Genomic DNA, 13,788 nt, shown 5'->3' on the forward strand with positions numbered 1-13,788 from the left:
GCACTTTATGCGGCCCGCAGGTTAATATTGGAGTACTGATAGGTTATTGATTTCAAACATGGAAAAAAATTACCGTCTTTAATTACTTCAGTCTATATTAGTAGCTAAATGACTAGTATTAAAATGTTATTGTATTTTTTTTATGTCCAATTTGTATTTAAGTAGATCGGCTATTTTTGCAGGGGGGGGGGGAGGGGGACAGACACACATTATACACATTATAACCATCAGTGTTTCCAGTGTTATCCCCAATTCCTTTGTAAACCGAATTTATTTTTTTACTTAATTTAATTTGAGTTCATTTTCTCAATACTGCGCTGCCCATGTTATAGATATATGTGCATACCTGTCTGAACTAACAATCGCTCGTTGTACTTGGTTGGAGGAACTGCAATGTTCAGTCATTTCATTTACAACACTAACAATGTCATTTCACACCAATAAAATGAAGAAATTAAATGAAGGAAGGATGGAAGAGAAGGGCTGGGGGAGGAAGAAAGGAATGAAGAATGAAAGGAAGTAGATTCCAAACATGGGGCCGTGCTCTTGATATCTGGCAGTAATGTAACATCACCGCCAGCCGGTCTCCATTTTACTGCCCTGCAAGTATTTTTCACATTAATAAATAGGTGCTGGTGTGTAAGGAAGGCTGCGAGGGCGGGCGGCCGGCCAGCTCATGTGACTGTGTTACATGTAGAACATGCGCGCTCCCCGGTCTGAGCGCTGCTCCAGGCCCCCAGGTGTTAATGCTCTCCAGATGTGTCCGTCTGGGTCTCCTCCCTGACTCCTGTCCCCCCCCCTCCCCATGCTCTCTCCTCAGGTATCCTAAGCTGGCCGCCAAGCAGAGGGAGTCCAACGCGGCTGGGAATGACATCTTCGCCAAGTTCTCGGCCTACATCAAGAACACCAAGCCTGACAACAACGGGGGTGGGCTTCTCTCTTACTTCTGTGTTATCGATGCGTGTGCATGTGCTTGTGTGATCACGCGAGGGTGAGCGCAGACGTGCACATACGTAGCTGCGCACGCTTGCACAAAAGTTATGGGCTATGAGGATTTCAGGCCATGGTAAAATATAATATATAGAAGAGATGGGAGAGCAGTATATATGAACCACTGCAGAGTAGCTGTATGCATGTTGTAGTAAACAGAAAGTGTGCTTGATTTATCTTTTTATGCCAGGTTTGGTTAATAATGGACACATGAACAAATGCACATCCACAGACACACGTTGCACACAGTCCACTCCAGGCCAGGGCACACACAACAATACAACTGTCTGACCAGCAGTGATGTGCCACTAGATGGCAGCATAGTTGCATAGATGGGGATCCTATTTGTTTGAGTTGTTTTGCTGCCACCTAGTGACGATTACAAGTGTTACAAGTGTTCTGCAAAATCCATTGCTCCTTTCCTCTTGCTTGTACACCAGTGGTTCTCAAAGTGGGATCTGGGGGGCCCCCAGTAAAATGTGTCACTTAAACCACTTTAGCACTATATTCATCCACTAAGCGGATCTACAAGCTCACGGCACGGTGTGAGCTTGTAGATCTGCTATTTTCAAAAAAATATTAAAAAATGTGAAAAGATTTACAATAATTTTTAACACAATTATAGTCCCTGTCCTGGCGCAAATTATTTTCAGATGGGAGTAAAATAAATACAATTGACAAGTTTGAGAACCTCTGTGTACTCTGTACACACACACACACACACACGTGCGCTCACAGTCACAATACATACATAGTCTGCACACACTATAACGCTAGAAGCATTCAATCACCTTGTTGATCAGGCTTCCTGGCCTTAGATAATCACACCTGATACTATTCCTGTATCCTGTGTCTTTGTATTACTGTATATCTACATTTACATCAATTTACTATCTTATCTATCTCACAACGTGCCGATGTAGAGCAGCTATTTGAACTATTTTTAAATGTTTTTCCAAACACTAGTAAAAATGCCCCAAGGGTTTAGGCAGCGCGCAATATAGGGCGCTATCTGTATCTACTGTTGATATTTTGATATCCATTGCGTGGGTGTACATGCACGCACATGCCTGTGTGCGCACTGTGCATGTTTCTATATTATATTGTGTCTTCAATTTCTGCTAAGCAGCAAGCTAAAGGCTTAGATGATTTTGATTTATATTAGGATGAATCAGCATGACTGTAGGCGAAACGAAAGTAGGGAGGGAGGCTTCACATTCGCTTTATCGCTTGCTCATGATCAGTGGAAATTAGTGGGAGGCAACATTTTGCCACGCAAGACTACTTTTGTGTTAACACAAAACAGTTAAAATATGGAGATAAGAGGTTTCTACCTGACAGCAACGATTTGCAGTGGTGAAAAAGGTACCTGTACTCATATTCTTTACTTAGTAAAAGTATCAATACGGCAAAATAGGAATAGCCTGCTCTGTTATAAGTTAAAGTCCGGAATTAAAATTGCACTTGAGTAAAAGTACGAAAGTATTGGCATCAGAATATTCTTAAAGTACCAAAAGTAAAAGTTTTACAACAATACATTCATGTTGTGAGCTTGTAGATCAGCTTTTTTCAAATAGTCTAGGTATAAAATAGGGCTAAGGTGGTTAATGTATGTTTATACTATTGTAATGTATATCTGCAAAGTAACTAATAACTAAATATTTCAAATGAAGTGTAAGTAAAAGTATTGGAAATTGGAAATACTCCAGTAAAGTACAAATACCTAAAAATTTTACTTAAATACAGTACTTAAGTAAATGTACTTAGTTGCTTTACACCAGTGGTTCTCAAAGTGGATTCCAGGGACTCTGTGGGTTCCTTTAGGGGGGTCTAAATTGACCCATATAACCAAACCAAAAGAACCCTAACGGGTTCATTTGGTTCTATTTGTACACTGTCAGAGTTAAGGGGAGACCTTGAAAGTTGAAAGTTTGAGAACCACTGCTTTACACCACTGACGATGTATTACACCTTTTCAGCTCTAGAGAAAGGCCTGACCCGGGCTCTGAAGAAGCTGGATGACTACCTGAACAGCACCCTGCCTGATGAGATCGATGCCGACAGCATGGAGGAGGAGAAGGGCTCCAACAGACGCTTCCTGGACGGGGATGAGCTCACACTGGCAGACTGCAACCTGCTGCCTAAGCTGCACATAGTCAAGGTAAGAGTAAGCCTATACCCACACATGCACATGGGCACATGCACCCATCCGCCTGGGTGACAGCAGACTGCTGGGCGAGCGTTGGCACTTTGGCATGGGATCAACTTTGACCAAAAAAAATGCACAGACCTGGTTGGTTGTTTAAGTTGGACAAAATGTAGCAATATTCTCCCAAATATGGAGATGACTGACGTCTGACATCATAGATGTTTGACATCATAGACCACATGAGACTGACACAATATGTCCATATATGGGCATTCAAGGGACAAGGACGGAATTCATTTGCAAGTGTGACTATTGATGACATCAGGGATCTCAATATATGGGCATAAAAGGGATTGTATGATGTCAGTCAAGGACGGAATTCATTTGCAACATCATTGTGATGTCAGAACAGGTAAGCTATGTCCTTCTGCTGAGCTGGGATGAGGTGTCACTCACTGTGACACTTTTTATAGTAAATGCGACCTATGGTCGCAAAAATTGAGATACTCATGGGTTCCAGCACCACATTTCCAATCAGTGTTTCCCTGGCCTAGGCAGAAGCTGAAGGAGTGGGGGAGAATTGCGAAGATGCGTAACGCGCACGCAGAAATATTTTCAGTTTTTTTCGGGTCGGGTCAGGTGTGTTTGCGCGATTCTAACTCAGTTAAAAAATAAATATATTGTTGTCAGGGGTACTTACTGTCAACAAACAACAAACACCTCACCTGCCTGCCCCGAGGTCACAAAAGAACACTCCCAACTAAGATGAATATTTTCTGGTGGTCTCCAAAGTATTATAACGGCTAATGTTCAACAGTGCGAGACTCATGAAAACATACATTTTTCCTTCTGCCTTCTGCACTCGCCTGGCTGAGATAAAAAAAAAACTAGAAGTTCGCGTACGTTGCACAGTGATCCAACTGATATGGCCATATAGTAAGGGTTTAGTTGGGGAAAGCAATTCTGCAGAGGTGGGTATTAGGGGAAATTCTGAAGGGCTGGAGGGGCCTAGCGGTCAGGGCACCTAGGCTCCAATGTCGCCTCGAGTGACCGAGTCCCGTTCACAACGATGTTTGCTGCATGTCTCTCCCCATCTCTCTCTCCCTGTTTCCTGTATGTGTTGATATCCCCCATTGTTATAGTCAGTGGAGATATGTTTTATCCCTATTTCTGGAATTAAATACTGTACATGCATTTCCTTGGGAAAAATTGAATCGTGGATAAAATCCTACGTTTTGGGTCTGGGAGGCTACAGTACAACTCATCAAATGGTGGTCCGTGGCTCAAATGCCGAATAAATAATGGACCTTGATATGAAAAGGTTTGGAAACCACAGTAATATAACATTGTTTTAATCTCTCTCCTAGGTCGTGGCGAAGAAGTACCGCAACTACGACATTCCCACCGAGCTGACGGGGGTGTGGCGCTATCTGAAGAACGCCTACACGCGCGACGAGTTCACCAACACATGCGCCGCCGACGCAGAGATGGAGATCGCCTACAAGGATGTGGCCAAGAGACTGGCCAAGTAGCTCATCGAGCGAAACAAACAAACTGTCAACATATTCACCTCTTCTTTCTTACCAACAAAAAGCACCCATATGTCCATGGCAATTTTGTTTCCGTTCAAAACGTGTCCACTGTAATGAATCAGATATCACAGACCCCTCAGTGCACGAGTTGTAGAGTTGGCCTACACTTTGTACAGTGCTGGGATTGGGGGTGGGGGGGGTCCCGGATACAGTCAAAATACATTACAGCCTCTGAAATAGGTCATTGAATAAGAGCGGCATTACATTTTGAATGCATCTTTTTTAAACAAACATGAAGAAGCACATCATTTATCTTCTCGTGCAATCTTTCATCCAAGCATCAGGGAAACTAGTTGATGTTTTGAATCCAGATTCATATATGTGGCTCTATGTGGGTTTTGCTTTGAAGGATCTAATGAGGGCCCTTCACTCAAATATTGTCTGTCCAGCTTTGCATCTCACGACACCTCTCCCTGGTCACAGCCAAACGTTCTACCAGCTGTCGGTGCAACGTCCAGTCGCTTCATTATTTATTCCTAAGCATACAGAACCTCCAGTCCAGACTCCAGCGTCTCTCACCAAACCTCTGCTTTCGAATCGACTCGTGTCCCGCATCATCCACGATTGATGGTAGTGATTTTTGACTGCGTGCTGAATGAAGCTTTCAATATGGCCGTTGCAATATCGAGATCCAGATTTAATTGTCTCAGTACTCTAAGTGTAGCCGTGTCAATGTTTTGTTCTCACCACTCTTAATACATATCTTACAATTTTCAATCACTAATTCTCCGGAAAAGTTAATTTGGAAAATTTGTGACGACGGGGCTTTTTGTTTTTGTTTGCCTCAAGTCAGCAGTGAACTCAGGTAGAGTTGACATGATGGCTCCAGACAAAGCTTGCTTCTGATTGATTTTCATGTGTTGAATCTGTTCCTTTGTTGTACCAAACACAGCTTAAAAACATAAACAACAAAAGGCATGAAAGTATTCTGTTGCCTTAACCACGTGCCTTTATTTGGAGATCCCCAAATTCCACGCCATAGACGTCATAGACAGAGTCCTTAACAAAAAAGGAAGAAGGAAAGAAAGAAACATTTCAAACTGAAACCGAGTACGTTTGTTTTCGCCTCTAGCTGTTAGTATTCAGTCTAGGTATTGATTCTGTCTCCAGTTACACCCCCGTGTTTTGGACAGAGTGAGTATTTATTTAGCAGCCCCAATCAAGCCTGATTAGGCAGAGAGGCCATTAGCGGTGCGATGAAAAGCGCCTTCCAGTTCCCTGTCCTCCACCGGGGTCAGGAGAAGCTGCCCTCCAGCCTTCTTCATCCGCCCACCGGGAGTCCGTCAACATCCAGCACAGTTCACAGTTCAAGTTCAAATGGCTTCCATTGTCCGTGCAGAATACACAGTCAAAACCCTCCGTGTCGATTTGTGTAAATCTGGGAGTGTTCACTGCCAGAGTTAAAGGAACACTGAGGATTTTACTGTGTAGGATGGAAATATGTCCCGGGGTGCTTATCGTCTTTGGCTTGGTCTCAGGGCGCAACTATAGCTAGACTTCCTTGAGGAAGCCATAACGCTCTTGTGTGGTTTGGATAAACATTTGATATGAAATTGGAGCATGATGACTGAGAGAGGCTTGCTCATTGCGAAGCTCTACGAATAAAATAATATTTTCACAGATCTGCCTTTGCCTTTTCTTTCAGTCTCTTTTCGCGGCTAGGTGATCAATCAATGCCCATACAATTCTGGGTCGTCTTGAAGTGGGTTGCGAGAGGGTGGGCTGGGGTTGGGGGTTAACAGTCTGTCTCACTGACAGTAAGGTGAGCAGGCGAGGACACTGGATCTTGTCCTGTACCGTGTTGGCCCTCAAAGAGTTAAGCGCGTCTGGGTTGATCAAATCCAGCAGTGCAGGTCTGTTTCTCCATCCATACCAAAAAGAAAGAGAGAGAGAGGGAGAGAGAGAGAGTGATGACCGTTGACAAGCTTAAATAGAGGCTTCCATGCCAGGGATCAAACGCCATCCCTCTTCCCCACTCTCTCATTAAGACGGAAAACCCGAGCGCCGCCATCCGATCTGTCTCCATTTTTCCTCAAAGGAGTCTAACTTAAAAGATCTGCGCCTGTCGGATTTACAATGGTGGGCGAGCGGTGTTTACTGAGACGCTGCCCTGCCAGAAACAACAGTCAAGGAAAATAAATGGAGCCTGCCTAGTGTTTCCACAGGAGTAAGGAAATATGGAGCGAAACTTGTGCCTTGCTGTTTGGTAATTAGTACCTAAACATCCCTGTCCTTGGATCCCATCGCTCACATCCAACATTTCTGCGAGTTGGATAATATACAGTGGAGCATTAACGTCAAACACGTCTGGTCACGGGGGCCTGGCACGCCACATTAATCTGTTATTGCTCTCCCAGTGGATCTGCCAGTCTCTGGCCCGGGCCACTGCAGCACAGAGGGAGGCCAGATAGGTTGACAGCGACTCAAACATAGCACACTTTTTATAGCCAGGGTTTTGGGAATGTTTTCAGCCAAAGTGAGTAAAGTTTGCCTTGCCCAGGGAATCAAGCTGATTAAAACATGAGAGGTGGCCACAGTAGAAACAGCCATGTTATCCAGTTAGGGTTCTCTTGTTTTCAGATTTCAGAAGTCCTTCGTCCATGTCTCTTGTATGTACACAGGATATACTGGGCTGCGTTGTCTGATGCACTCTCTTCAGAGACAGACTGTCACAGATCAGTCAAAGGAGACTTTTGGTTTGATGGCCTCCTACTTTAAGATCTTATAGTCACTGTCGGTCAGAAACCTCGTATCTCCAATTTTCAAATTTGTACTTTTTTCACCAAGTAAAGCCCTGCTTCATCATACAAGGCTGTCGCACAAAAGTAGTGAAAACACCCGATCTACAAGCACACAACGCCTCGCGGTGCGAGGCGTTGTGTGCTTGTAGATCTGCTATTTTCACTAGTTTATATCATTTTTAAAATGATAAATGCAAAACGAACGGTCTTGGACATACAAGGTTTCCACCCGACAATGACGTTATGCATTAACACTGTTGTGTTTCATGTTCATGCCTTAATAAAGGTAAAGACATAATTCATCCTGTACTGATATAGGTCTACTGTTTCACAGCCATAACACCATGCAGTGGACCAATGAAAAGCTCCATTTCTAAATAGAAGCGTGCATGGGCCACCAATGACACGAAAGTCCAATATCTACAGTAGACGACACTTATAATTTCCACTCCTTTTGTGACATTCAGTCGCTTCTCTCATTTGTTGGCTAATATCTGCTGCGGCCAGCGGTTTGTAGTCCTGGATTATGACTTGTGACATCCGCGCCAACCAGTTCAGAGGGTGACAGCTGAGACTACGCAGTGGCCAAGGAGGAAGCCTCTAATCTGAGGCGGGACGAGTGGGGGACGAGGGGAGGGGAGAGGGGTGCATCTGTCTAATAATCTGAGCGCAGCACAGATAGACAGGAACGCCGTGTCACAACAGGAGATCAGGTTTAAAAGAGACAGAGCCGACGGAGACGAGTCCCCGTCTCTTCCTCTGCTGAGACAGAGAGCATCTGAGAGAGTATCGGGTTCTCGGCGGCTCCCCCCTGGCCCTCTTCCTCCTCCGCCCGCCCGCCTTCCGAGGTTTGAGTGACTTGCGGTGCAGCTTGATGGGGATTATTGATCTGCCTGGCGCACGCCTGCGGTTTTCGGCGTAAGGCTGACGACCTCACCAGAGAGAGTTCCTGGCACACGCGCTGCCCCCCTCTCCCCCCATCTTAGATCACTGGAAGAAATGTGTGGCGGCTGCAGAACTGGTACAGGCCTGTCGCCGTGTGGTGTTTGGACTCGGCACTGCTCTGTGAACCCGGAGACAGGCAATCAAGGGATTTCTCCGGGGCGCACTTCACCTAATCAGGCCCTAAATCTAGGCACGAGATAACAATAAACTATTTGATCAGCTTTTTTGGAGAGGAGCCCCTGTACTTGCAATGAATATAACCATGTCTGCTGACGGTCGGAGCCCAGAAGTATTTATGCTCTTGGGTAGCTTTGTTGGTCAGGGATTCGGTTCCAGTTCTCTGACCACATCAAGTGATGCCTGGTCACTGGAGCAGGATGCGGACCCAATGCTAATTATGTGAGATGATGATGTCAGGTATGGATACCTACCAGTGAGCGAGAGCAGTTCCACCGGCGGCGGCGTCCAACGTACACAACCACACCGTGGTGACCACACTCAGCTATTACGACCACACTCGCATCCAGTCGGACGTGTCTGGATTCTCGGCAGAACCTCACACATCCGCGCGCTGTCAGGAGAACGCTCACTTTATCATTGGCCGCCGTAAATCACCGCCTCGTCTGCAGGAAACACGTGGCGTTTTATTTTCCAGTCATAAACCATAAAACCTGTCTGTAACACGAGTTACGACCCTTGGAGACAGAGGGAGCGGGCCGCCAAAGCAGAACCAGACATGATTGTGGGCATCCTTCATCCCTTTTTTCGGCCTGGCATCCGCAGATGGGTACGGTCACGCTGCGGATTTTCCAAAAAGCCCAACATGATCTAAATGTCACCAGGGTTGTATGTCATTCAGCGGTGAGCTGGATCTCGGGCGGTATTGTGTGACTGCTGCGGATTACCAGCCCATTAGTTCTCAATTAACACGCGGCTGATAAAGTTTAAACAGCCCTTCATGTGACAGGAGGAGTACATAGGGCCCCTTCACGCTCGGTTTAAGGCGAAGATAGGAGGGGCCCTGCCCAAATTTTTTACATTTTATTGCCTGGCTCAAACCTATGGAAAAGGCCTGTTTTGCATGAATATTTGGCACCAAACTCTAGCTTATCCTGTCTTATGTTCTGTGCACTCAGTTGTGCTGCAACAGTTTGCCATTTTTTGACAGTTGAGATGGGGTATAATTTGAAACATTGGCACGAAACGAGGCCCTTGGACAAAGAGGCCTTTTGTTTGTGTGTTTGGTCGCTCTCCATGGTCCTGACACTTGTATTTTCACAGTCATTTTCTTTCTCTTTTTTTTCAGACAGCGTGGCCAGTATCATGTTGCATAATCTGCGCTGGCAGAGCCCATTAAATGTAGCCATTTTATGTTTCATAAGGGCACTTTTCCTTGAGCTGCATTTTGCTTCGCGGCAAAACGCTTTCATGGAATCAAATGTTTCCAGAGCAGTCAGAAGACACAGACATGCTTTAATATAATGACGACTCAATTTTGGCCCAATGGCACCGCACGCCCTGAGGCTCTACACAGCGTTGACCCCGCATGTCGCTGAGAGACTCCAGTCTGATGCCTGAAAGCAAGGCAGGTAATTGATCATCTCTTTCATTACAGGTCAACAAGGCACAGCCAACAGAGAAACCCTTACAACACTGGTACTCATCTATAATGCAGAGGATCTTCATACTGACCAAAGTCGACGGCAGCAGCACAAGATGCGGTGATGGAACTTTAGAAGGACTTGACTGTTCTTGCTTCATATAATAGGGGACTTTTCAGGTTGGCCTCCTCCAGAACTGCCTTTGGCTTGTGTGGAACACTTCATATGGGTGGGCCGACCCCCCCACAATCCCTGAGGTTAAATGAAAAAACCACTAGAGTGCGCCAAAGTACACAGTTATTGTTGACTCTGTTTGAAAACCCACTGGAGCAGGGGATGGGGTTGCTCAATTACACTCAGATCGAATTAAGATCAATTCCTGTGTATTTTTTGGTGGGCGCAAGCTGATCCGACAGATTGTCTGGTGAGCCTATGTAACACACGGAGCTGGCCCTCCGCCGTCGGGTCGGGTCAGTGGGGTTTTGTCGGAATTCAGGAAGGGTGACATCAGATCAGCCGGGTTCAGGGAGGTCAGGATTCCAAGCTGATAGCCTGATGGTCCAGTTCCACACCGCTGAGGCCGAGCTCTGGAGCTTATCTGAGTCCAAACGAGAAAACAAGACGCAGGCAGACAGAGGACCGAAGAGGAGAGGCAACATGCACACACGCACACACACAAACACAGTGCGTGTGAACATATGTATGACCACATATATGTGCTCAAGTAACCTACGCTGTACATGGTACACACACGCACACACACAGTGTTCCTCAGTCCGACCTGCAGGGGCGTCACAAGGGGGGGGGGGGGGGGGGGGGGGGGGGGGAGTGGGACTGAGTTACGAGGGCCCAAGGTGGAGGGGCCTTAATTATTTTATACTTTAGCTATTGAAAAATAGCAGATATACAAGCTCACAGCGCGGCACCGAGTGCAGCGCTGCAAGCTTGTAGATCTGTTATTTTTTAAAAGCCGTGAAAATGTTTACAAATGTATATATATTTTTAAGCGAACATTTGTCACTCGAACTTTGCTTCTGGGTGGTCCCTGGAACTAAATATATATTTTTAGATGGGGGCCCGTTGCTAAATACATATCATTTTGGGGGTCCTTCACATGAAAAAGTTTGACCACCACTGACATAGGAACATTTTTCAAAAATAGCAGATCTACAAGCACGCAGCGCTATGAGCTTGTACCTCTCTGCTATTTTGAATAGTTAAAGCACAAAGTTAAAGTTAAACCCCCTCCCCCTATGAAGAACATTCATGGGGGGCCCTGCAGTGAACCCTTGCACCCAGGGCCCAGAGTTTTGGTGCGACACCCCTGCTGCCGACCTGCTGCTGCTGGTGAAGAAGGAAACATAGGAGGAGATATACAGCTCTGTGAGTGGTAAGGGGGCCCTGGAGGGCCACTTCCCGCCTGAGCAGTTCCTGTGAAACACTCGCAGAGGTCATGTAAACAGTTTGTATTGGGGCTGTCAGCCCTGTGTGGTGCAGGGCAGGCGTGTGTTACGTGTTTGTGACCATGTACGTTTGCGTGTGTGCGTGTGTGCCAGTATGTGTGTGTAGTGTGTGTGTGCCTCAGGGACGTGCTGGCCATTGGGAAAAGCGGGACAACTCCCGAACGGCCGGTTCATTCCCGGCCGGTCCAGGCCGGCCATTAGGAAAAAATGTAACTGTTTGCACAAAAGTAAAAAATTAACTGTTTTCACTAGCTTAAAACATTTTTAAAATGATAAATACAAAACAAACGGTTTTGGACATAAGGTTTCCACCTGACAATGACGAAATATAACTCAGGTAATTGGCCCACTGTCTTGTCACTGTCACAAGAGATCTCTCTCTATAGCGCGCAATGAGGGCCTCTCCAACTCTTTTTCCCGGGCTGAATCAGGGGCCCAGCATGTCCCTGGTGTGCCTGTTGGCATCTGATACACCCTTGTTTTCGCAGTACTTCTCACTGTAGTTGCATAACATAACTTCAAGTTCACGCCCACTTCGCACCAACCACTTACAACCGGGCCAACATCAACAACAACAACAGCATCTCTGGGATGCATCAACATGTTTCACACAAGAGAGCGAAAGAAAGAGCTCCATACTGTTCCTGTTTAAGAGAAGAGAGTCTTCCTCGGTGCCGTCTCGTGCATGCAGGACATTATGCTAATTTTCTCTGGGTGTCTGGGTCCCGTTGCTCCGCCGGAGTTCATTATTATAATTGCTAGACATGGCTGAGAACGCCGGGAATGCAGAACCTGAAACCGACGGGAGCTTTTTCCACGCAATCTATATTCAGGGAAACCCCGAGAATGTTCTCAATCTGAGCCTAAAAAACATATGGACCCGTGGAGTTCTCCAAGTACCCCCCCTTCTCTCTCTCTCTCTCTCTCTCTCTCTCTTTCTCTCCCTCTCTCTCTCTGTGTGTGTGTGTGTGTGTGTGTGTGTGTGTGTGTGTGTGTGTGTGTGTGTGTGTGTGTGTGTGTGTGTGTGTGTGTGTGTGTGTGTGTGTGTGTGTGTGTGTGTGTGTCCTCGCTTAGATTGGCTCTGTTATGTCTTGGAATAATGTAAAACAGCTTCCCTGGTTCTCCATGTCTTTGCTCTCTCTCTCTCTCTCTCTCTCTCTCTCTCTCTCTCTCTCTCTCTCTCTGGTTTCTCAGTGTGTGTGTGTGTGTGTGTGTGTGTGTGTGTGTGTGTGTGTGTGTGTGTGTGTGTGTGTGTGTGTGTGTGTGTGTGTGTGTGTACCTCTGCAACAATGCTGTGGCGGTGGAGGCAGTCAGTAGCTAGTAGCAGTCTGGTTCATTGCCTGGGCTCCAGCCTGGCTTTATCCACGTCCAAAGACAATGTTGGTGCAGACTGAGTGGCAGTCATGGAGGCAGGGATGACACCGCTCAATGTGCTTCTTACATTAAACACTGGTGGAAGATCTGCACGTCAACAGTGAGGGAGCAGTTCAAAGTGGAAGTGAAGGCCTCGCTTTGTGCACTTCAAACATTTAACAGTGGGAGATGGGCCAGCTTGCTATCAATCAGTAAGTAGCTAGCGTGAGTGAAGAACACACTGTTCACTATCAGAAAGAAGGCTGAAGTACTGTACTGTAATATGAAAAGCCAACAGTTTATTATTGAAATAAGATTATTGTTTGCGCAGATGTTTTCTCTTTACTGAGATCATTAATTGACGTTGTCAATAAAGATCTAAGTAAACCACAGACCAACCACAGACTTCTGTTACAACCCTGTCTGTCAATATTACCTGGGATTTTCTCTGGCAAAACCTTGGGCATGTTGACTTGTGATTCACACACTCCTCCATCCCTGGAATTGATGATGTAAGATCAGATGGTGGCTTTGACTAATGTGAGACACACTATCTGCTCAGCTAAGACACACCCCGATTCATATGTCCCCGCCCCCCCTGACACACTAAGCCAATCGACTTGCAGACCCAACGGTGACTATGAACAGTGACTAATCATTTGATCAGTCCCCTCAGGCCTTTCAGTAAAAGTTGTGCTGAAACCCCCTGCAAAGAGTCAACTACAGGTGAGCTGACGGTCAGCTGATGGGCCTGCGTGAGAGAAAATACCTCTCCATATCTAGGAGGGAACACTAACAGTACGATATTCATAATCCAAAAACACACCTGTAAGATGATCGAGCATCTTACTTCTTCCTTATCAGGCACATGCACACATAGACATCAAAGGGGGCGTAAGCCCCTGCCCTTTTATCTGTCTGTAAAAAGTGCCCTCTCCAGGCCATAAATGCAGT

At 46.1% G+C, this 13,788-nt stretch overlaps 1 protein-coding gene across 1 annotated transcript in view; it reads left to right on the forward strand.

Moving 5' to 3' along the window:
• The window catches only part of LOC308300984 (uncharacterized protein), a 31,377-nt gene extending 25,026 nt beyond the window's left edge, over positions 1-6,351 (forward strand). The window contains exons 8-10 of the mRNA XM_080744880.1: positions 821-927; positions 2,970-3,151; positions 4,507-6,351. Coding sequence (XP_080601006.1) covers positions 821-927; positions 2,970-3,151; positions 4,507-4,671 — 454 coding nt within the window. The 3' untranslated portion in view covers positions 4,672-6,351. The remainder of the gene's footprint in view (positions 1-820; positions 928-2,969; positions 3,152-4,506) is intronic.
• Positions 6,352-13,788: the final 7,437 nt, after the last annotated feature.

This window comes from Nannobrachium achirus (assembly GCF_963921795.1).
Source record: "Nannobrachium achirus genome assembly, chromosome: 16".
NCBI classification, from domain to species: domain Eukaryota; kingdom Metazoa; phylum Chordata; class Actinopteri; order Myctophiformes; family Myctophidae; genus Nannobrachium; species Nannobrachium achirus.